General features: G+C 39.8%; 3 protein-coding genes across 4 annotated transcripts in view; all 3 read left to right on the top strand.

The window, feature by feature from the left end:
- The first annotated feature begins 1,456 nt into the window (after positions 1 to 1,456).
- On the top strand, positions 1,457 to 6,968 carry b3galt6 (UDP-Gal:betaGal beta 1,3-galactosyltransferase polypeptide 6). The gene is made up of 2 exons (XM_084394954.1): positions 1,457 to 1,738; positions 5,290 to 6,968. The coding sequence occupies exon 2, from the start codon at positions 5,297 to 5,299 to the stop codon at positions 6,299 to 6,301; it is 1,005 nt and encodes a 334-aa protein (XP_084251080.1). The 5' UTR covers positions 1,457 to 1,738; positions 5,290 to 5,296; the 3' UTR covers positions 6,302 to 6,968.
- An 8,133-nt stretch (positions 6,969 to 15,101) lies between these two features.
- On the top strand, positions 15,102 to 18,205 carry tmem167b (transmembrane protein 167B). The gene is made up of 3 exons (XM_084394955.1): positions 15,102 to 15,239; positions 16,384 to 16,515; positions 16,594 to 18,205. The coding sequence occupies exons 1-3, from the start codon at positions 15,230 to 15,232 to the stop codon at positions 16,674 to 16,676; spliced, it is 225 nt and encodes a 74-aa protein (XP_084251081.1). The 5' UTR covers positions 15,102 to 15,229; the 3' UTR covers positions 16,677 to 18,205.
- A 4,137-nt stretch (positions 18,206 to 22,342) lies between these two features.
- The window catches only part of mapk14b (mitogen-activated protein kinase 14b), a 33,124-nt gene continuing 29,911 nt past the window's right edge, over positions 22,343 to 25,555 (top strand). The window contains exon 1 of one of the 2 annotated variants that reach the window (XM_084395188.1): positions 22,343 to 22,923. In XM_084395188.1, coding sequence (XP_084251314.1) covers positions 22,805 to 22,923 — 119 coding nt within the window. In that variant the 5' untranslated portion in view covers positions 22,343 to 22,804. The remainder of the gene's footprint in view (positions 22,924 to 25,555) is intronic. The other variant, XM_084395189.1, reaches the window with a different exon arrangement.

The following is a 25,555-nucleotide window of genomic DNA, read 5'->3' on the forward strand; positions in this document are numbered from 1 at the left end:
TCGCCCAGAACAGAACCATACCGCCCATCCAAACTGCTAATCGTCAATCGTATTTGACAGTAGGGGTCCTGACAGAAGTGTAATAGCTAATTGATAGTTCCAGTTTAGTTTAAACTTTATGACGGTATCACATTTAATTTAAACGAAAATTGCTGAAGCTTTTATCATGGTATACGCTCTCAGAAAAAAAGGTACAAAAGCTGTCCCTGGGGTGGTAGACGGGTACAAAAGAGTGCATATTAGTATCTCATAGGTACATATTGGTATCTAAAGTGTACATGACAGCTTTTGTGCCATTTTCTTCTGAGAGTGTAGCTTATGGTAGTCTATCATTGAATTGGGTTAGAAAAAAGTGTTGTCCTCCTAACCAGTTTAATAACATTGACAATAAAAAGAACTCTGAACCGTTAAATATACAATAAAACAATACACACAAAAAAAATATAAAGCAAGCAAATGTTTCAAACAGATTAAAGTGCAAAATAACTATAAAGAACGATAGGTAAGTTAACGCTTTACAATAAGGTCCCATTAGTTAAGGTTATTTAATGAATTAAGTAGGCTAACATTAACTAGCAATGAGCAATAGCTACATTTGATAAAGAAGTTATTCTTTGTTAATGAATGTTAATTAATAAAAAAAAAAATACATCTGTTCATCGTTAGTTGATGTTAGCTGACAAACAGCGCCATCTGCTGTCAGAGAGAGAATGTGCATCTTCGCAAATTTTATTTACTTAATTATTTATTTAATTAAATGATCGCCTTTGAAGTTTAATAATCATATTAGGCTGTATGGCTGTTTATCTAAACTTCTGTGAATCTCTAAGTCTCAGCGGCCATAACGAACGACGGCACATTAATGCTTCCAACAAAAACACGGGTTATAAATAATTATGTTGACTTTTTTTCCCTCACTGGAATTCCTACATAACTTGTAATATTCTAAAACAACATTAGGACCCAATAAATACTATAATAAGGCAATTCTAAGATGACATTTTATGCATTTGTTGTGTCTGTCACTCATCATTAGAGCGCCTCCCTCAGGTGTGTCTGATGTGTTCAGCGATTAGGATAAAGCTTACAAAATGTTTATAAACTAGCTAATTCCTAAAATCTGCCCTACCTAAATGTATGGACAGAAACCGCTACTGATACTTGCGATTCCAGTCGTTTTTCTCCTGCTCTCTTTAATGTTTTTTTTAATTATAAATATGGAAATATGAAATGTTTTTTTTATGAAATTGGTGAAATAATTTAAAATGCACAGATACTTTTATATAATTGTGATGTGATAAATTAAAACAACTTAATATGGTTTACATCTTTAGAAATTGTGAGTTTATGTTTTATAAAATGTTAACGGACATCAAACCAATGATGTAAACGCAATCATCCCTTCCGGTAGGTGGCGCAGGTCGTCAACTTAGATGTCTGAGCATTTCACTGTGCTGCTTGTGAACGGGAAGTGCAGTGTGTATGTGTGTGTGTGTATTTTGAGCTGACTGCTGGGATGAAGAAATAATGACTCTTCCACTCTTTCCACTTTAGTCTGACCTTTTTAGTCGTTGCGGTAGATCTGTGCGTTTGCTGTGTTGTTTGAAGGGGCAGAAGAAGGACAGATGTGACACCTCCAGCACATCAGCTGCCACTGCACAACAAAACAGCCTCTCATAAAGATGCACAGGAGGAGCCATAAACACAGTAAATGATCACTTCGGCGGAAATCTACCAGGTAATTTGCATTGATGGGTGATCAGTTTTAAGTTGCACTATATGGTATCTATGAGGTTGATTTGGCTTTCTATTCATCTGTTTCCACAAAATAACATACATTTTTTTTAGTTATTCTTTTAATTATTGTTAATGTAGTTTACATGCTATACTTAATATGATTATTTTTATTTTTATGTTTATGATTATTTTCCATGCAGTTGTAATGGCCTTATTAGTTGAGAGGATATTTTGAAAAGAAAAAAAAATCCAGGGTTTAGCATGACTGCATGGAATAATTGTGCTTTTAAAAATCAAGGCCAACTTAAATTAACTAGTGAACTAAAGAAACAAGGTGTACAGAAATTTAAACAAAAATGTTATTTTCATGTGCCTGTTCACACCAACACGAATGTTCAGCATGAAAATTCGTATGATTTTCGTATGTGATTCGTCTGGTTAGACAGGCTGAATGAACATTCATTAAATCAGTCATATGTCATTGAATCATTCATTCAGACCAATTCAACATTTTTAAATAGATTTTAGAGACAAGAGACAAGTGAAGTCAATTAGAAGCACTCACTTCCTGGGGGTCGAGCGTACTGCGCAGACTCAAACTGAGCTTGACGACGTAGATGTGACGTGAGCAACCCGTCTGTCTTCTAGTAGCTGTGCCGAGAGAAATCTGAATTAGTGATGGGAAGTCCTGTTCTTTTCCGCGAACCGGTTCTTTCGGACAGTTCGTTTCAATGAACCGGTTCAAAAAACCGGTTCACCAGTTCTTTTACGTCATCACGTAATGACGTCAATTCTATCATCCCGGCGTATAAATATACATTCAAATAAAGGCATTTGTAATCATAACTTCAGTACTCATCGTCATAATCATCTTGGATAGGTTTCTTACATTTACGTTTTGAAAATGAACCCTGTAGTAGGCCTAAGGCAATGCGCAAACGCGGATGTTTTACATGTCTTAAAGTGAATAAACTGGTCTTCATCATTTTTATTTTATTTGCAATTAAATAAACTTACATTTCGCCGAATTCGGCCCCTCATTCAAGTCATTGGTTCACCCGTGCTCATGTAACAGCACAGCACAGACAGTATATAAACACAGCATCAGTTGGCCAAAAGAAAGTTCGGTTCAGAGACGGTGCGATCACGCATGCGCAGTCTCTCCAGCTCATCGGTTCTCCGTATCGAACGTGTCCGAAAGAAACGGTTCTCGGTTCTGTGCTGGTGATCCGAGAACTGCTGCAACAACCAGTTCTTGACTCGAGAACCGTATAGCATGCCTGTGTGTGAGCTGAAAACTACTGAAACCTTACTAGGCTAAATCAGTCGACAAAACTAAAAACTCGATGCATGTCTCCATGTTTAATACGTTATGTTTTGATTAACACATTATAAACATTTGCACCCTTTAAAACCTTGGAAAGAGTTTAGGCTACGTCAAAAACGTATATCACCTTACTTAGAAATTAAATGATCTGTTCCTGAAAATAATGTTTTAGTATAATAATAAATGTTTAGTTTTATAATCCATTCATTGTTTCCAATCTTTAAAATAATACAGTGAAAAGGCAGTAGCCTATGTGATAAACATGTTTCTAACATGTTTTATTTTGTTACACTTATTGATGTTCAATAAAATACTTAAGAAACATGCATTTCGTCCCTCTGAAAAAATTGCACGCATGCTCAGCTCATCAGCTCATCGGTTCTCCGTATCGAACGCGTCCGAAAGAAACAGTTCAGTTCTGTACTGGTGATCCGAGAACCGCTGTACCTGTACGTTCGGCAGTGCGCGCATGCTCAGTATCTGCTCGTGCTCATCACTTCTCTCAGCACAACATATCTCAGTTCAGTGAACTGTTGGATTTACTGGAGTAACATATATGCCTACTCCGGGATATTGGTTTATTTTGAGTCGAAGGGACTGTCAGGACTCATGTCCGAAAGTGAGTAACTTAACTTGTGTATCAGCGCTGACGCAAGACGCGAACTGTTTCGAACGATTCAGTCCGATTTAGTGTACTGGTTCGACCAGTTCACTAAAAAGAACCGGTTCAAAAGAACGATTCGTTCACGAACCGGCCATCACTAATCTGAATCATTCCCTTCCGAAACTTGCAGAGACGGAGAGCGTGAGTAGGAGGTGTCCATGAGCTGGAGCAGGAGAAACTTTTGCTATGTATTCTGATTAATTATTTTGTCACTTTGCCTCCTCGTCCCCCCGATTGCCCGCGAGCTTCTCCTCCTGTCCATACGGTAATCTCTCTACTGTGCGACAGAGAGTCGCGTGGTTATGACGCAATCGTTAGCCTATTTTTACAAAAAAATGCTTCTACGTAACGGGGCCATAACGTAAGCTACAAGGTAATGGAGCCTTTTATAAATTTTCGTGTTTCTTTAGAAATAAACAATGGACAAATGGAGTCTTTAAACGCCTCAGATGTAAAGTTATTCGCTGTCAAAGTGACGCCAAAATGAATGGGACTCAATGGGATGCTAACAGCAGGTGGGGGTCCGCTAGCCAATGGCGGCGCCCGGGGAAACTTCAAAATAATATGAAACCCTGCCCCCCTGGAACAAATGCACAAATCCTATCGATTGACCAGTTTTATTCGCAGTGCAATGGAAAAGAGATTAGAAAGCCGCTCCGTAACCAATCCGACGGCATGCGTTGAGTGCTCATGTAAGTCCGAACAGACGCATCAACAGCCCTTCATTCAAGTGAAAATGTTTATCGCACTGAACAATTCATCTTGCTGTGAACAGGCCTTAAAGGATAATTCCGGTATTTAGCACTTTGAGTCTGTTTTCTGGTTTGTTTTGGATGAACTAGAGTGGTGGACACAGAAATTTTGACGATGGGTCCTGTCTCGACTTTTTGACTCGTTCAGAATCGCCTTTGACCGCTTCAGAGTGGCTGGCTACGGGCATGCACGAACATGTCCTTAAAACAACCCTTAACGTTCGTTTTCAAAACTGTGCAACTCACCGAGTGGTTAGTGGTGTTCGTTGATGATTAAAAACAAATATATCGGCGCAATGTATGATTTCAATCCGTGTTATTTGCTATAGTGGAACTATTTTTTCAGATGCCGCACAACCGCGTATAAACTTCCGCTCGGTATTTGAGTCTGAAGCGCAGAAATATCAACGAGCAATGAGTCCTCCAACTGAAATCAGTGGGATTTTACAAAATGCCAAGTAAAACATGACAGAAACGGTATTTCGCTACGCTACTTGTTTTGGAACATCATCGAACACCACTAACCACTCGGTGAGTTGCACAGTTTTGAAAACGAACGTTAAGGGTTGTTTTAAGGACATGTTCGTGCCCGTAGCCAGCCACTCTGAAGCGGTCAAAGGCGATTCTGAACGAGTCAAAAAGTCGAGACAGGACCCATCGTCAACATTTCTGTGTCCACCACTCTAGTTCATCCCAAACAAACCAGAAAAGAGACTCAAAGTGCTAAATACCGGAATTATCCTTTAATGTTGCACACATTTTAGGTAAGGCTTGTTAGGTAAGTGATACGATTTCCTTCTGTTCCTCAGTGACATCATGAATTTGGTCCGTCTTGTGTGTCGTCATAAGACAGCCCTGGCACTCTGTGTCCTCTTCCTCTTTGCCGTCGTCCTTTTGTTCCTCGCCAAATGTACGTCTGAGACGCTGAAGCCGGCTGAGTCCCCAGGGGTGGCGCCGCGGGCCGAGTCCCGTCAGAAGCAGCCGGCAGGGCCTCTCCGTGCCAGAGAGCTCTCGGCATTCCTGGTCGTCCTCATCACCACGGGGCCAAAGTACACCGAGCGCCGCAGTATTATCCGGAGCACCTGGCTGACCAAGCAAGATCCCGAAGTGCTCTACCGGTTTGTCATTGGCACAGAGGGTTTACCTGCCGAAGACCTCCAGAACATCGGAACCGAGCAGGTCCGTCACCATGACCTCCTCTTGCTCCCCGACCTCAGAGATTCGTACGAGAACCTCACGCAGAAACTGCTGCACATGTACTCGTGGTTGGACCAAAACGTGGACTTTAAGTTCGTCCTGAAGGCCGACGATGACACCTTTGCCCGCTTGGATCTCCTCAAAGAGGAGCTGAAGAGCAAGGAGCCCAGTCGCCTGTACTGGGGCTTCTTCTCTGGACGCGGGAGAGTGAAAACGGCCGGGAAATGGAAAGAAAGCACTTGGGATCTGTGCGACTACTACTTACCGTACGCTCTGGGTGGGGGCTATGTGCTCTCCGCCGACCTCGTGCACTACGTTCATCTCAACGTGGGGTTTCTAAAGATCTGGCAGAGTGAGGACGTATCCTTGGGCGCGTGGTTGGCCCCCGTGGACGTGAAGCGGCTTCACGACCCACGCTTCGACACGGAGTACAAGTCGCGCGGATGCAGCAATAAGTACCTGGTCACACACAAGCAGAGTTTAGAGGACATGTTGGAGAAACATCAGACACTACAGCGAGATGGGCACCTGTGCAAAGAGGAGGTCAAACTGAGACTGTCCTATGTTTACGACTGGAGCGTCCCACCTTCCCAGTGTTGCCAGCGGAAGGATGGCATCCCCTGACTCTTTGACACCTGTGATCTTGTGCATTTTTTTCCACTTGCTATTTATTTATTTATTTATTATCAGTGTCGACCTGAAACAGGTTACTTAACCTTTTAAAAAAAGGCTTTTGAAATGAGAAGTGTGGGTGAGGGTACAGAAAGCTGCTCTTCTGGAAGTTGAATCAGTAAATGAGATGGTCTTCTGGAGTCAGTTTGTGCAGAGAGCCTGGGAAGTGATCAATGTTTTCTGCTGTATTCTCTCCATACACCTTCTGTACTTGATGTCCACTGATAGAATTTTCCATTTGTAATCCTGAGAAGTTCAGAGTGTATATGTTGTAATAAATCGACATACGAAATGTGAACGAGACAAACAGGTTATTAACAGGAAAGAAACTTGAAGATAAATTAACCTAAAGTATTTTTTCCATTTGTGATAAAGAACCCGAGATGGTTTTCTTTGAGTTTTGCTCACAAATTTGCCATATGATGATAAAGCTGTCTTGAGGACTTGGCTGCCAGGTTTGGCAAAAGGCCTATTGTTAGTAGTATTTTATGTGATGTGACAAGAGTTGTAAATAATGTACCTCAAATTTTATTAAACATTTGTTTGTTCTGTTTTTACACCACATCTATCGCCTTGTATGAAGTTTTTATTATAAAAAAATAAAGAAAAACTGTTATGCAATCTCATATCCAAGCATTAGGATGCAGTCGCATCACCTTTGAATGGTGAAATTCCCCTGACGAAATGAAGTCATCTCAATCAGAATCTGTAATTCCATGCATTTCGCACCAGAATTAAGTTTGTTAAACTTGGAACACACAAAAAGAGGATTGTGAATGGCAGTGAAGCCACGCAACCAATGCTGGTAGGTTACATGATAATGACAACATAGTACGTCCAGATTACATTCATACTATATAGAACATACTTTTGTTGTGAAGTAATTGCTTGTTCAAAATAAGTACCAAGAAAGTCTGCGATTTCGGACGCAGCCATTGGCAAAGAAATTCCCATTTAAGAGGGGAAGCAAATTTTCATGATCAATTATAAGATTATTATCATTGTAGACTAGTAATGTGTGCTAGCAAAGTAAATGCAGTAGTGTAAAATTTAAAGTTTTAATCTTGTCATACAGGATACAGTATTTTATTTTTAAATGTCTGAATTCTATTATAAACGCAATTAAGAAATTGACCAGTAAAAATATGACTGGTTATAAAAAAGTTATTGACACAAAAGGGTCATTTGTGCACTTTGAAAGCCAACGAGTGAAGGGTTGCACATGGACTAAAGGTGAGAGGGCACAGCACAAAATAAGTAAGGGATAATGTAGTACATTATCCCTTACTTATCTTGGTTGAAATCTAATGTAGAATGCGGTCTGTTATGTAAGGGATAATGTAGAGCGAGGCGGTTGTTATAGCGAATACAACCACGACAGGCTGTATTGACTGTATTGTCTTGAATCAGCCTGAAGGGATTGTATTCGCTATAACAACCGCCTCGCACTACATTATCCTGCTTATTACATGGCTACCTACCAAATAAATCAATAATTTGACACAAAATATTGATTTAAAAAGGAGTTTATTGATTTAAAAACGATTGTATTGCTTCCACTAAAGAAAATAGTCCGTTCCATCTCTACGGTTAGAATCCTGCGTCCATGGCAACGCTCTGTTTTTCATGGCAACGGTGTGTTATACTTCGCAGCGGTCTGTTATCAAGAAATAACAGACCGCATTCTACATTAGAATTCAACCAAGCCATGTAATAATTCTTGATAACAGACCGCTGCTGCATACAAAGATGACTATGTATTTAACTCTCTAGAACTCACTTACCAGAACATATTTTCTTTAAACACAACATTACTCTGTCTTTGCTATCACATGTCAGTTTCTTAATTCTTCACATCAAATGTCAGAATATTAATTATTATGTTCAGGTATAACCAAGCCTGGCCATATAACACAATAAAGACATTTGTTACCGACAGTATATTATCGCTCTCTTTTCATAAGTCCAAGTGCTCGGCAGGCTTACTCACTCTGCAGGATCTAGTGATATTTTGTAGCCTGGACATCCATACCTAAATCTGAAAGATTAATGGTCTGGCGTCGACTAATGAAAATCGGCCAGCTCGAGGGGCGGCACCAAGCATGCATTTGAAAATCTCACTGCACGCAATTGGATAACACTACGACCAATCACAACAAGCCCCATACGCTTAGCTACCAGCGGAGCTAACTGGTAGATTAGACTCTTACCGTATCTGGTCGGCAAAACAGCAAAAACACCTTCTTGCAAAGGAGCGATTCGAGCGCCGTCTTCTGTTCCTGTTTTAGATAAAAAGCCAAGTCTAACTCGTTCATTGTAGCGGCCAAAGCGGTTTCAAACAACTGGTGTTCATCCATAGCCATCTTGATGTTTACTAATGACTTCGACGTCACAGCGATGTCGTCATCTTTAGCTCGCCTCTGGCCCGCCTATATCAGATAACCCGATGTGATTGGTGCAGCTCAGATCGAGGGGCATATTTAATGAGCATCATTACTCGACACCAGAGTAACTCGCTGAGCAAATTCAACTTGTTCTCTCGCGAGAACTCTGGATTACCAGGGTAGATAATATGTTTCCCTGCAGATAAATAAGAGTCTCTCTGAAGTTGAACTTTCTGTGGTGACTTTCTGAACTCTCCACTGTCTTTAAAGTAGTTCCCGGAACTCCGTCAGGCAGCAACTGAAGATGCCTGCGATTTCTCCGTTTCTCTCCCCCCTTTTCGTCGAAAACTTCATATGACCTCGGAGTAGTGCTCTCTGCCAGCACCGTAGCAGGTCCTTTCCATTTAGATTCATCATCCAGCTTTAACAAGACTGAATTCCCTGGCCTGAGAACAGTTAAGTCCTTCGCACCATGTCGTCTGTTAAAGTAGTATGCTTGCTTTTCTTTTGCTGCTTTGTCTTTGGGTGTTTCTCAAAACCAAGAATGCAAAGAACGGACTTGTGTTCTTGGGGAGAACGCTCTTGCTAGTTGATCTTGGAAGAATGAACTCACAAGGTGACGAGCACACAGAACGCTGCTGACAGTTTGAGACGATGTGTTCTTGCAGGTAATGCGCAATAATACCCCCGCACAGACGCCGTCTGCAGTACCCAAACATAACGAGAATTATTGACGATAACAGCCAGGCTTTATCGCCCAAGCCTACCCTCAGCTCAAGGGATTACTCTACAACAGTACACTACAATGTAATGTATATTCATAACAATAAAGCAATGCTTATGGAGATTCTCACTTCCGAAAACGTTTGAGCACATTTTCGATTCGCCATAAACTTTCGTAAAAATGCCAATATTTGAAATCTACACAGTTGATTTCTCGCATTAAATGTTCTCAGAAGTGAATTTAGTGAGGAAATAGCGTACGAAATTGTAGAAAAACGACTACTGTATTGACCTGCCTCTCCTTCCTCGAATGCCGAAATGAATGCTGGGATATTTCTGCCGTCAAGTTCGCTCAAGTTACCAACCGATGCATCCTCGGTAAAATGGGCGTCAAGAACACTTCCGGGATTTTTAACCGTTCTTGCCAAAATGCAAACTTGTGTATTGGGACAGTACTTGGGCAGCGACTGATGACGTTTCACAAGTCCACAAGAACACAAGTACAGACAAGAACGCATATTTAGAAACGGCCTTTCTCTCTCACACTTGATTTGTTTGGCCACTTTGGTCTCCGGTAAGGTGGGTAGAGTGGTACAGATTATTCGTCTCATAAGCAATTCTGCTGAGCTGACCCCTGTAGAGGAGGGCGGTGTGGTTCGGAAACACATGAGTGCCATCAACGGGTCATCCTGTTTCAGAAAGCGCTTCGCTGTCTGAACGGCCCGTTCTGCATGTCCGTTACCTTGTGGATTGTGCGGACTCGATGTAATGTGCTGAATATCGTACACACCACAAAAGCTTCTCCAGGCTTCACTGGAGAACTGCGGTCCATTGTCGCTAACAATTTGTTCTGGTACACCGAATCTCGCAAATAACGCTTTGAGTATGTTCAGATGTTGTGACATGTAGCAGAAGAATTTCCAAGTAGCGCAAATAGTAGTCAGACACCACCAGATATTGTTTAAATTTATGCACACACAAGTCTGTGGCTATTCGTTGCCATGACCGTCCCGGCAGTGGTGTTGACTGGAGAGGTTTCTTGCGCTGCGCACGTTTATTTTCTGTCTCTATCTTTCGCCTAAGATCCTCCGAAATTCCACCACACAGTCTCTTGAGCGCATGCCCTGCACTTTGACAAACCTCTGTGTACGTCATGAATTCTTCTAAGCATCTCGTGTCTCATCACTTTTGGAATTACTATGCGATTCCCCGGCACAATCAGTCCCTCACTCACTGACAAAGAGTCTTTCCATTTGTAAAAACTCTGTACACTATTAGGAAGACTTTTAGCGTATTCCAGCCATCCTTCCCTTACGAATCTCTCTACAGTTTGTAGCTGCTCATCCTTTTGTGTCTCCGTGTTTATTTCTGTGAGCTTACTCTGTGACACTGGCAGACATCTGATGATTGCATTCACGAGACAACTCACATCTGCTGTCATGAAGTCTTCCGTAGAGTTCAATAGGCTTCGCGACCGTGCGTCTGCCACAACCAAGCTTTTGACATCTCACTGGCACAGTGTCCAAGTCTTTACTATTGATCAGCGGTATTAATGCCTTGTGATCAGTGATTAGTTTAAATGTGTCCATACCCACTAAGTATTTCTGGAACCTTTCACACGCCCTTTCGCCTGCAAGGCATTCCTTCTCAGTCTGGGCGAATCTTGTTTCAGAATCAGTCAAGTCTTCTAGAACAGTACGCGACCGGTTTCCAGCTGTCGTCATGTTTTTGCATCCGCTGACACCACTGTTTCTTTTCCCAGATCATAGTGTGCCAGGACTGGAGCTTTTGTGAGTGAGCTTTTAAGTGAGTTGAATGCGCTTTTCTGCGGTTGATCCCATGTCCATGCACATACATTTTTGAGCAGCTCATACACTCTCAGAAAATAAAGTACATAATTGTACCTTTAGGGGTACAATGGCTTGTCACTGGGGCTGTACCCTCAAGGGAACAATATTGTACCATAACCTTTAAAAGAAACGGTACATATATGTACCTTGAGGTCCAATAATAAGCCCTATGTGTGATACAAGCAATGTAGCTCGACTACGCCACCCAATTGGAGAACTGGGACTCTATTAAATAAAATAACCTTATCTTTTACTTGCAAGTTCCTTTAGTTTGGTGGGAGCAACACAACAGATTTACCAAGACAACAGTTTCGATATAAAAATATATTTATTATAATCTCTAATTACAATTGTAAAAAGGCCATGCACACACGCACACGCACTCTCTCACTCAAGCTTAAAAGCTGGACATCGGACAAACACATTAAAAAATCCACTGGAAGTCCGTAGCTAGGTGCCCACGGTCCATAAACGGTCAGGCAGTGGCGTCTACACAGCAGGCCACCTGTCAATCACTCGCACGCACCAGCACAACACTCACACAAACAGAAAGAAAACCCGCCAGTATCTCCACAGTAGATAACAAACACAGCTTATGCTACAACACCACACTAGAAGAGCTATCAATCGTGCAATACCCAATTAAATCACTGCAATTCGTGAATATGCATAGGCTATATATATATATATATAAAATGGTATGACTACAGCAGACAAACTGGAACTCTCCGATATAGGTGAGACGTGGATCTTAACTTCGGATGAGGCAAGGCAACATAACTTAACAAAGGGCGTCACTCACCAATAAACTGGGAGCAGACGAATCTGGCTCCCAGTCCTGTTGAACAGCGCTCCACAAAACCACAGACCCAGGACGGACGAGGCAGGGCTCCAGTCCGGACAGCACAGCAGAGGACGGCAGCAATCTTAGCGCAGCAGAGGAGAAGACGAAGACACACAGCAGCCACCGGGTTGATAGCAGGACCGGCACATCAACAAACTTCGGGCTTCGACACAAGCAGGCAATGATCCATGCAACGATCGTGGCAACAAAATAAGACAATCGCGACTACCATCCAGCAATAAAACGTGGGGAACAGAGCTGCAACAAGCAGAGTTCACGGGGTAACAGACACACACTGTTTCAGTTCCTTCGCTTTTTTGAACAGTCTGTGATTTGGCGTGGCAATTACCAACAGCTGTCCATCTGCTAATCAGCTGTGGTCCGGGCACCTAGGAGAATACGGGGGCGTTACCCCACATTCTAAATCATGGTCAAACAATCACCAAGATAAAGCGTGCATAGTAATATAAATCACAAAAGAACACCAAATCAAAGTAAGAAAAAAGGAAAAACAAACAGTGCCAAATACACACACGAAAACACAACATAAAATAAAATGGACCATAATCTCTCCATATGACATATGGGGTACTAGTGTAGATTGTACATTGGGGGACAGAAATGGACTCCTACTGTACCCCTATTTCTGACAGTGTACAAAGCACCTCTCTTCATTGCCAAGTCCGGGTTGTATTTACCCATGTAGTTTAAGAGCCTAACGCCCTCCTCCCTTGCAAGTCACTTATTGCACGCACCTTTTCAGGGTCTGCCCTGACACCCTGTGCATCCACGACATGACCCAGGAAGCTTAACTCTGCTTTCCTGAATACGCACTTATCTTTGAGGCCCACACTTTCCATCCTTTTCAGCACTTTTTCCAGGTGTTTGTCATGCTCTGCCCGATCCTTCCCGTACACGATCACATCGTCCATGTATACAGCAACTCCTTCCATGTCCATTAGAAGCTCGTTCATTTTTCTTTGGAAGATTTCCGGAGCTATGCTGATTCCCAATGGGAGCCTCTTAAAGCAGTAGCGTCCCACCTGAGTGATGAATGCCACTGCGCCGTTTCGTCCCACTTTCGGTGTGTTTGGCTTCCCATAATGAAAGAGTTGAAGGCTTTTCCGATGTAACTTCGGGACTTCGCGCGTTCCTTCTCCTTTTCCCTATTCTTTGCTATTTGTTCATCGGAACGTCGTCTCTTTGGTCGTGTGTCGGCCATATCAAAATTCAAGAGAATGTAATTCTAACATTACGACAACGTCATTGTCATTGTCTAGGACAGTGGTTCCCAACTCCAGTCCTCGTGACCCACTGCTCTGCACATTTTGTATGTCTCCCTTATTTAACACACCTGAACCAGATCATCAGCTCATTAGGAGAGACTCCATGAACTGAACTGAGTGTGTCAGATAAGAGAGACCTACAAAATGTGCAGAGCAGTGGGTCATGAGGACTGGAATTGGGAACCACTGCTCTAGCTAACTTCCCTCTTCATGCTTCCCTCTCCTCCACTCCCCCCTTCATGTGCACGCGCACTAACCCCTCAACCCCCGCCCCCAAATCATTCTTGTCGGTTATTGGCTGGAACACTGTTATGTTTCGTGGTCCAGGCTGGGCCATTTTGTTTTTGTTGCCGTTTGTGGAGCCTGGGCTGTCTACAGAGAGCGCGTTTTTTACAGTGTGTTCAGGGGACAGGCAGCTAGCGGATAGTGAGGAGATGTTTGCTGCAGTGGCATTGGTGCTAAAATAATTTTTTGGGGGTGTAGCACAAACAAACTTAATTATTAATGCAGGAATGAATGTAGGCTAACTGTTAAATAACCATTTAACAGTGATAATAATGTATCATTAGCCTACTGCTTAGCTAAAAATGGAAAATTCAGCATTTAAAGCATACCATAATGTAGGGTTGGGCAATAGCCAATTGCCAAAGAAATCAAAAGAAATCTTTTTTTGGCCTAAATGGCGATGTATGGTGTAATCTCAGTATTAAAAAAAATTCTATTTGAATAAATACCTTTTTTTTCATATCCTGATCAATACTGTCCTACAAACAATGTACATAGTGAAGGAAGGCTATGAAAACATAGTGAATGTAACCTTGCAGTCTATCCAAAAAAGGGGTCAAATCACATTACATTCTAACATTGCAACATTACAATCTAAAAACAAAATAATGCTTTTTAAAAGAAGTAGTTAAATTTACTAAACTTAACATGAAAATAAATAAAAACAAACCTGATATCATAAAAATACACTTGTAGGTTTGAAATTCTTTAGCACATTTATGTTCACCACCAACAACAAATATTTTAGCAAAATATATTTATAATTGAGTGTTAATGTATATTTTAGTCAGAAATATTGCGCTCCGTCTGTTCTGCGCGCTCGTCTACGAAAGTTTCTTCTGCAGAAGGCTCGTCCACTGTCATGATCACTGTCTATGGTCATGACAGCAAAATGGAAATATTTGCTTGACTTGATAACTCTGTGGTTGAATGCGAATGTGATTGAAAAAGTCCCTTTCACACTTTGGTGGTGTGTCGCCCAATCGCCCTAATGAAGAAACCGCCCTGCGACTATGAAGACAACTGCTCTTTTCACAATTTTGCTGCCTTTAAAAATAGTGTGTGAGTTTTACTTAGTAGAGATAACAATCATTTGATTTACAATAAATTGATTTAAAAACCTTATCAAATCTATTTATTATTATCTTATTGTTTTAATCATTATTAATCATAATTATTAATAATAATAAAAGGTATATTTTATATATGGTATATAATTATGTATATATTATTAATGTTAATAATAATCATACATAAAATATAATAATACATATACAAGATACATTTTTACAACATTATATACGAATATATATTTGATTATAATAACACTCCTGTAATGACCAAAAAAAAAGAAGAGCTTTTAATCTGTATGGCGATTTCCCATAATTCCGTGGAACCGGAAACGTTCGGGAAGCCTGTGCTGTCGATGCGGAACTGATGAAGACAGTAAATAAAAAAGCTTTGGCAACTTGCGCTTCATCTCAACACGGGATTTAAAATCTGCAAAAATGACAAACGGTATGTTAATAAACTCGTGTTCTGAGGTGAACTGTCTGGTGCTCTTTTATACGTCGGAGAGCGATGAATGCTGTCAGTCAGCTGAGCTCTCTCTGTGTGTGTGTGTGTGTGTGTGTGTGTGTGTGTGTGGACGTGGCTCTTATAGGGTGGCTGCTGGTTTAATATTTAACGTCACTGCGAGCTTTTATTAAGTCACGAGCATGATATATTAATGGCATCTAAATCAAAATGCTTTTATTAATATTATCGTTGAACGGAAGCAAGTGTCATGGTGATGGACTGTTGGTAGCGAGCAAGCTGAGCTCAACTTTAACAGTTTTAGTTATACAGGCGTATTGTTTTCTGTGTGAACATCATTAATCATGTCATTACATTCATCTCAATAGATGTCAAATGTTCACATACTCAATCTGTTGTTAAAATATCAGCCGTCATGTCATACACTAATGTGAGTGAAAATGAAACTCACTTTGCTACTAAGTTATCACTACAATCATGCTATGTTGAGGATCCCCGTTTTCATGCTGGATAACTGCCTTGCGGAATTATTTTCTTCCCATGAAAAATGGGAATGTGTTTGAACATTTGTTAGAGAGTAGATTTAATTTTCCAACATTAATTGTATAGGCTAAATCTTTAATAAAGAAATGTGTTGTGATATAGCTGTAGCCTGTATACAGTGTGTGTGTATGTATACATACATACATACACATACACTAAACATTAAAATTAAAAACATAACTTATGTTATATTTAACAACTATATTGTATTTTATTTATTAATCACCAATAGTTGACTTTATTTATTTTTTATGATTTTAATTTAGTGATATCTATTATTAAATATGGATAGCATGGAGAATGCTTGCTCATAAGGTCGAGTCGTAAATGACTGAATGGATAGACTTTATTATTAAATGTGTAGGCCTACATTTAAATTTGATTGCTTTAATGTAAAAAAAATATATAGATATAATGACCCAGGACCCAATTCTATTAGTTTCTCTTTTATATTCTAATATTATTATATAAAGTCATTCAACTTTTTGTTGCTTTTAGTAACAGGGTCTAGCTAATGTAATGAAAAACATTGCTTTTTGAGATGTTTGTGACAGAGGGTCAGCTGTGTTCTTTGTTTTCACAGTGTACTCTTTCGACGGCATTCTTGTATTCGGACTCCTCTTCATTTGCACGTGTGCGTACCTGAAGAAGGTCCCTCGTCTCAACAGCTGGCTCTTGTCCGAGAAGAAAGGTGTCTGGGGAGTGTTTTACAAAGGTAAGTGACGTGTAGGACCTGCAACTGAAGATAGTTCTCCTGCAGTGATGGTGATATTTCTCTCTGTCTTCTCTGCAGCTGCAGTGATCGGCACGCGGCTTCACGTCGCTGTGGCGGCGTCATGTTTGTTCATGGCTTTTTACCTGATTTTTCTGAAATGACCTGGATAGATCTGTCTCTTGGACACTGGACTATGGAAAGCCGATAAAAATGCAGTGCTGGCAGAGATCGCCCACTCCAGAAGAAGACGCTCAGAGACCCGACTCCACCTGCAGCTTAACACTGGTTCTGGACCTGCTTTCCACTTTTGTAAATGTTTAACTTAAAGATTGGATTTTGCGGGACCTCGGTCCTAGATCAGTGGTTATTTGGAAATGGAAATGGAAATGGAGCGCCTACTTAGGGATTCAAACTTCACATCTTTTTGTTGTGTTGTTCTCTCAAACATGCACATGTTTTGCTTGGGCTTATGGGGTAGAAACAATGTTATCTTGTACAATTATTGAATATAAGGCTGTTTTAAAAAAGGTTTTTGTTGTCATAACTGGCTTTACTCAAGTTATCCCAAATGTTTATAAAGACCTATTGTTTGCAGCATGATAAAATGACCTAAAACAGTTTTCAATGTTTCACGTTAAAGTGGGCAAATTTAACAAAGTCATTTAGTTTAGTAGTTGTAATGTACTGGCTCATAAAAAATAAAACACATAACATTATTTTTTGATATTACATATGTGCCTAGATGCTTTAATTTTATTATATATGTCAAAGCAATGCTGCGTTCACGCCATGTCGTCTCGAGACGTAGCCATTCACGTCCTCAAACTGAGAATCATGCATTTCTATGGCAACACTATCAACTCCTAAATCAATCTACAGCGGTCACATGGTACACGTAGGAGCTCTTAGAAAAGTCCCATCTTGCAAGATGTTATCACGAGCTCTACGAGGAAGTAAACGCTTTGGAAAGACCCACACCATGTGATTGCAGTCTGAGGATGTGTTTGGTTCGGTTTGATAAATGGACGTATATAAAGATAAACCACAATAAACATAGACACACAACAGACTTTTTCTGAATGGACATTACACACTACAAGTTAAATCTTTAACATTCACAAGGGTTTCAGTCTTATCCTTCCTGTTTAGTGACCATATAATTTATCTTATTTTTTCAAATATTATGTTAAGTTTCTGTAATCTAGCCTTAGAATGCTAAATATATAAACGCTCTTTTCTCATGTTGGTGCAATTTTGTCTATTACGCATCACAAAAGTGTAAATGCCAAGATGTTCTTTTGTATTTCTGCATTCATGTCTTCATGTACAAAAGTCAACAATTGAACTAGCCTCTTTCGGCCTGTAAATGTACATAGTCATCCTCTAAAACTGCTCTATTCAAAATTATAGTTGTTGGGTGTTCATATTTGTAAACATGTGGAACATAATAAATAATTGATATAAAACCCTATGCAACACAATACTAATATGTGTGAAGAGGTTTTTCTTGTTCATATATAGCCTATGACATATAGTGATAGCCGATTATTCAGAATGATATCTGCCGATACTAATGGTTTGATCATCTTAAAGGGACAGTTCACCCAAAAATAAAACTTCTGTCATTAATTTCTCACCCTCTCGAAGACTTTCGTTCATCTTCAGAACACAAATAAAGATCTTTTTGATGAAATCAGAGATTTCTGTCCCTCCATTGACAGCTACGCAACTCCCATTTTGGCGCTTTAAAGGTCCCATGACATGAAAGTTTCACTTTATGAGGTTTTTTAACATTAATATGAGTTCCCCTAGCCTGCCTATGGCCCCCCAGTGGCTAGAGGTTTTGATGGGTGTAAACCAAGCCCTGGGTATTTTTGAGAAAATGAAAGCTCTAGAATCTAGAAACCTTCCCCTTATGTCGTCATAAGGGGAAAGGTCACCTCCCCTTTCTCTTCTATGCCCGCAAAGAGAATTTGTCCCGCCCATGAGAAAATGAGCTGCGCGAGCGCGATATTGTTTTTTCCTCGAGAGACATCATGGCAGTTGCACAGTGTTTGGATGTACAAATGACCACAAAAGTATTTTTTTTGTTCCTTCATCCGAGCCTCTGAAGAACCAGTGGGTTATGTGAATTTCTGATGTGTAGTTGTTCAAGTTCAGACAGATAATCTTTCTCTCAAAATCGTTCAATACCGTTTATGCATCAGTAAATCAAGTCAGTGACTAAAATATCAACTTCACATCGTTTCTCTTAGTAAGATGAAAATAATCTTACTTAAACTGTGATTAATATACAGAAAGCGATCAAAGAACAATCCCTTTCCAATCGCCCAAGCTGTCAATCACACAGCACGAGTTTATCTGGACACTTGCCAAAACTCATTATGAAATCAATGACGCTGTTACGCTGCACAACGAAGCTCTTACTGTACTTACCTCATGTTTGCATTGGTGAAATCATTAGTGAGAGTGCAGAAACAGCGTTGCAATGATAAGATCTTTATTCACGCGATCAACAGGCTGTCATCTGCTCAATGCTCAGCACTGTGATGTGATGGGAATAGATCTAAATACTTAAAAAACTTCTCACGATTCTTTAATCTCGATAGCTGTAATAGTAAAAACGTATAATAGCTGTAATAGTAAAAGTATTCGAAAAAGTTGGAGATAGGTCTGACTGCAGAACCATATGTCATAGCAGTGTGAGGACGACAGCGCCAGCCTAACAGTCTGATGCCGGAACCGCATACCATACATATCCACCTTACATATACCATGCCTAATCCTACCCATCTCCACCCCCTGACCCCTAAACCCACACCTAAACCTACCCATCTCCACCCCCTGACCCCTAAACCCACCCCTAAACCTACCCATCTCCACCCCCTGACCCCTAAACCTACCCATCTCCACCCCCTGACCCCTAAACCCACCCCTTAACCTACCCATCTCCACCTCCTGACCCCTAAACCCACCCCTAAACCTACCCATCTCCACCCCGACCCCTAAACCCACTCCTAAACCTACCCATCTCCACCCCCTGACCCCTAAACCCACCCCTAAACCTACCCATCTCCACCTCCTGACCCCTAAACCCACCCCTAAACCTACCAATCTCCACCCCCTGACCCCTAAATCCACCCCTAAACCTACCCATCTCCACCCCTTAGATGGTTTTACCCCACCCACTTCCGGCATCAGACTGTTAGGCTGGCGCTGTCATCCTCACACTGCTATGACGTATGGTTCTGCGGTTCTGCAGTTGGTTAATATTGGAGAGTTCCACATGTAATGCTAGCTATTTCATATGCAAGCATGTCAGCCAATCACAGCAGTGGGCGTTTACACTGAAGTCTCACAGCAGACACGCCCCTTCACACAGAGCGTTCAAATCAGAGGCTAAAATCTCTGGGGATTTTTAAATTTCAGAGGAAAAATGCCTTTTATTTCTAAATTATCACAATTTTTGATGTTTAAAACATACTAACATTATAAGGGCACCCCAGGAAACATTCTAAAATAATAGCATAATCCATGTCATGGGACCTTTAAAAAGTTAATTGAGAGATTGTAAAACGAATCCATATGAATTGAGCGATTTACTCCAACGTTTCTGAAGATACTCAATTGCTTTATATGATGACCAAAAGGGCTGTTTCATAAAACAAGATTAGAATAAGCCAGGCTAATTTTGCTTAGTCGATTGATTCTGTTTAATAAAGCAAACTTAAAATAGTTCAAACTCAGTTACTCTGGCAACTTGTGCTGGGAAACTGACCTGGTCCAGGGCAGGCTAACTGTCACGCTAAGCCTGAGTTGTTACACAATGATATTAAATGAAACGTTAAGTGCCATTGTTCACTTATTAACGTCTTTCCTCGGTTGAAACACTGATTGAGCGATTACAAGAGAGTGATACATTTCTGTAAGTTGTACTGTATCTTTCAAATGCATGTTAACTTGTATCAAATTAAATTGAACACAAAACGTGTTCAAATAGTCATAGCACAAAAAATGTGTCAGGAATTAATGAGAGTATTGTATGATCACAGATAAGCTTTGGATGAATCGGTTATTGTTGCTTTCTGTTTCCATACTCTCTATTTGAAAACAGTTGTTACTTATGGAGGACGAATATATTTTTGGACTGTTTAGCAGCCTAAGGCGAATATGCAGGAATATCAAACCTAACGGATCTACACCCACATCAAATTTAGCTGTTAACTATAAAGCGTGTATAGATGCATCTACTCTGAAGAGAATCAGCATAGTGTACTATATTTTCAACACTGTCAGCCAATAGTGGCATAGAGACCGCCCTCTGATGTTTGATTGACACGTTCTCATTTGCATGTTGCGCATTGAAAAATTAAAAAACGGTTTGAAGGAAAAAAATATATCTTTCAGTTTAGCATTTCCTTTAAAAAATTTTTTTATCTCCTCTCACATTTAATTAGTTATATATTTATTTATGCAGGAATATGTGTATTTATGTATTTATTAATGTCTTTATTTGCACATTTATTTATTTATGATGAATTTTGTGGATTTATTTATATATTTATTTATTTGCGTATTTATTTATTTATTGTTTTTGCAGGTTTCGTCCTCCATAGTTACTCTCAAAGATATGTCTGATATTGTTGTATTTTGTTTGAATGATTCCTAATTAAAGTAGGCCTATATATAACTCTTCTTCTTGTTCTTAATGACAGGTCAACTCTAGAGGTCCAGAGGTCAAAGTCCCTATATATAGGCTATAATGTGATGGGTTACATTAGGTAAATTCAAATTTCTGTAATGATAGCCAAATAACTGATTTTGCTCATTTTTTCATAGATGCCATAAGATATAGGCCATAATACAATTAAAACTTACATATTCTATTAGCTGTGTATTTGAAGAATTTTAAAGATGAACGCGCATCCTTATCCTGAAATAAATAGTGAATGACAGTAAAGCATTTCGTTAGCCTCATAGCATAATTGCCTAAGTAATATTTTGAAAAAAAGGACTTTGGCAATTATAGGCCTACTATGAGGCTAACGATTTTGTGTTTGCATCTGCTTGTTGCGAGGCTTTCGTTTGCATTTACACGCTTTTGACCAGCAGATGTCCTCAGCGTTCAGTGTTTTCAATCTGTTTTTTTTTTTTTTCACTGAATCCATTTAGGCTACCCATGAGCATGGATACATAGAGTCAGGAAGAAGAACTTTAGAAACCAGCCTTTATTAATTATTATTGCAGAGATGGGGTTTGGGGCTGGGTCCGTGGGACTGTTTCTGGGGATTCACTTTTTATTTTTCTTACCTTTTGTCTTCTGCATTCTCCTTACCATTGTCTCCTGTTCTTCCCTCAGACTCATCCCCAGAAACAGTCCCACAGACCCAGCCCCAAAACCCCATCTCTGCAATAGTAATTAATAAAGGCTGGTTTCTAAAGTACTTCTTCCTGACTCTATGTTTTAATGCTCATGGGTAGCCTAAATGGGTTCCATTCAGACCTTAACATTAAGTATTTTACTGTTATATGTCAACAAGATTCAACAAGACAATTTTCACCTGGCTATACCCAATGTTTAGATCTGTTGTGGTATTTATGCAAATTAGCACATACATAATTAGATTATGCTCCGTTTGTCCATGTTAACAAACAATTTAAAAAAAACTTGTAATACATTTTTTGTTTGTCTTGATGTAAGTAATCAACTCAGTAATTTTCATTGTGATATCTAAAGGTTAAAATATTTACCCTATTCACGTGAGAAAAAGAATTTTTCGAAACTTTCCCCTAATGGGATTCTTCGGGACTTTTTTTCCTTACTCAGGAGGATATATTGAGGATACAAAATCAGTTGAGTTTGCTTCTGTTGCAATTTGTTCAAGGTTGACCCCCATTTTGGCTTAAAATGACTGGACTATAACATAAACAGTTTGCTGTGTCGCTTAGGTTCTCGTTCTCGCGAGGTTTGGGGCGAAGTCCCGAGAGTTTCCCTTATGTCGTGACGTCAAGCGTGTTAGTCAGAGGAGAACCTGTAACAGAAAAAAAAGGGAACGAAATCCAAGAAGTCCGCAGCAGAAATCTCACGCTTCTCCACCCAGCGACTCCTCAAGGATCAGAGTCGGAGTTTGTGCACGATCTTCAGCGCCGGTGCATGTGACCGATGTCCTCTGATGCACGCGGACAGCTCTGTGAACGCGGAGCTCGCGCTTTTGTTTAGTTAGTTGTTTTGTTTATATCAGAGCACTGAGATCAGGAGAGCAGCAGAAGTTTCCACTCCTCTACAGGAATGTCCCAGAAGGAGAGACCGACTTTCTATCGACAGGAGCTCAATAAGACCATTTGGGAGGTGCCGGAGCGGTACCAGAGTTTATCGCCCGTGGGTTCTGGAGCTTATGGATCCGTATGGTAAATATCTATACTGGAGAATAGTATCGTGCGTAAAGCTCTTGCATAACCAGATCTGGCCGCTCGGGCCTCTCGCGTGTGATCCACAGTGTGTGTTCTAGGTCTGTTTGTGGAGAGTCATGTTGCAAGTTGAGCCAGAAAACACTCTTTGCAAACCGAGAACGTGAACGGGCTTGCACTCTTAATACGATTGCTTTGCTTTGCAGAAGTCACTGCCGGGAGTCAAATGGCGTATGCTCAATGTATTTATATGTGTTGAACATAATGCATGTGTGAGATACGTACTGGTCAGTATTCTTTGCACGATTTTTGCGCATTTTAACATTACATTTTGACGTTAAATCTACTATTGTTTTATATAGAATTGTTCTATAATCTATACAGTATTTAATGCAATTACATCAGAAGTGACTAATTAAATTACAGAAAAAGTAAGAGTGATCCCTTTACTACTTCTAAGGAAAAGTAATCTGATTACTTCGTAATTAATTAATTACACCCAGCACTGGTTTTATTAGTTATCAAATGTGTAATATAATAAGGCAGTCATACATAACAGTAACATATGATAAAATATTATTACTATTTTTTTAATAAATAATATAAATGAATGCACATATAATAATGTAAATAATAGTTAGTTATCATTGTACAAAATCAATAAAATACAAATATAATTTTTTTAATAAGTAATATAAATTAATAACATATTATAATCTAAGTAATAATCTGTTACTATTGTGTAAAAAACGTAATTAAAACTCTGTGAATGTTTTTGACCATTTGATGTAAAAAATAAATTTTGCACAAAAATAATCTCTAATAAATATAATATATTTATTAATATATGTGTCTATAATTAATAAGGTTAAAATAGTTTATTATTGAGTATAAAAGCAATAAAAAGTTAAACACAGTTAAAACTCAGTTGTTTATATAAGTTATCGCACATTTAATATAAAAAGTAAATCATACATTAGAATAATCTATAATAAAAAATATTATTGTTTTAATAAATAACGCAAGTTAATTATAATATAAGTAAATGGGATGCACAATATATCAGCCACCGATGTTCATCGATGTTTGCCGATATATGTTAATTTTTAATAAAAAGAAAATCTGTCCGAAATATTAAAGCCGATAAATAATGGATTATTTCCTTGAGCTGAGACACTTCAGATGCGAGCTGTTCAACATGAGGGTTTTGAATTGCTTGAAATATGATTGAAATCACTTCAAAAAAAATTAAAATAAGGTTAAGTGCAACACGTGCAGCACGAGTCATATAGGGTACATACAATTACAATGATTATAGTTGTGTGCTTTGGGACATGGCTTTTAATGGTGAGACTTTTGTTTTTGTAATCAGGCTCTCAAAAATAATATAAAAATCTGGATTTAAATGTATTGGCCAATATATTGGTTATCGGCCTTTAAATATAAAGAATTATCGTGTATCGGCCAAAATGTTGCATTATATATGTATGTATATACTCTACGTGAGAGAAATGTAGGTGTATCCAAAAAAATGTAATGTTTCAGTGCATGCTGATGAGGACAGCATGATGTCACTCTCTGCTCTGACTCATAATTCCAGGATTAGGAGGTCTCCTCACCACTGATCTGGGTTAGTCATGCTTGTGAGGACTCCTGTTAAACCTGTGCTAAATACGACTTTATTTACATGAGTGACTCGAGGAGTCTAGATTAGTGGTGGTTTTCCTTCCAGGACCCAGATTTTACATTAAGACATCAAGTGACTCAAAATGGTTTGAAACCTCTGCAGGAAATGCATTCATTGAGCTCGTATCGGCGTGTGTGTTGGGCTAATGAATAAGAGAAAACCGTTTGCCATGTGGCTTTCAGGAAGGAGAAGCCTGCATTGCTCAAGCCACGGGTCTGGAGGACGGTCCATTCTGGTCTCTTTCTTTTTCCTGGACAGTCCCTTATAATGTGGGCGGATCCTGTCCTAGCGGTGTCCTCTGTCAGGGATATAAATAGCGCTCCATTGTGTGTGTTCCCAGGACATTTCAGTCTGGTAAATCAAGCAGTTCAGGTCTGTTCGACGTCAATCATTCCTGCCACGTGTTTCACTCTGTCTGTCAGAGACACTTCTGATAACCCCGTCACGAGAACCGCTTAAAGAGACACTCCAGCCATTTGCATTAAGCTTTGTATCGTTAGAAACCCAGTCATATTTTTGAATGGTCGTGCATTATTACATTATTGAGTTCCTGCTTATAATGATGTAAAAATCGTCATTTCGCGTCATTCTAAGCAGGAAGTCCCATGTCTTTGTAGAGGGGTTGAGACTACAAACACTCGTTCCTCACTGATTACAGATCAGTGGGTGGGACTTCACTTGCAGAAACTAAAAGCAATATCCTCCATCTTGTTTGGAAGCTAAGCTAACAGGCGCTGTGGAGCCAGATGTGAAGTTACCACAATGGCGGAAGGTACTCAATATGATATGGAAGAAGAGGATTTTGAAAGTCTGGTGCTCGAATCATATGTCAGTGGCTATCCTTACGAGCCGCAGTATAGCTAAGAGCAGCTGAGGCTGATGGAGGAACAGGATTTCGTGATTTCTCTTGATAGGTGGAGACCTCATAGGCGGGGTTCTGGATTA

The sequence above is a fragment of the Rutilus rutilus genome (genome assembly GCF_951802725.1).
Source record: "Rutilus rutilus genome assembly, chromosome: 22".
NCBI classification, from domain to species: domain Eukaryota; kingdom Metazoa; phylum Chordata; class Actinopteri; order Cypriniformes; family Leuciscidae; genus Rutilus; species Rutilus rutilus.

Coding starts and splice junctions, on each gene's coding strand:
- b3galt6 (XM_084394954.1), top strand. CDS start 5,297: ATGAATTTGGTCCGTCTTGTGTGTCGTCATAAGACAGCCCTGGCACTC.
- tmem167b (XM_084394955.1), top strand. Junction 16,516..16,593: donor CTGGGGAGTGTTTTACAAAG/GTAAGTGACGTG, acceptor TCTTCTCTGCAG/CTGCAGTGATCGGCACGCGG.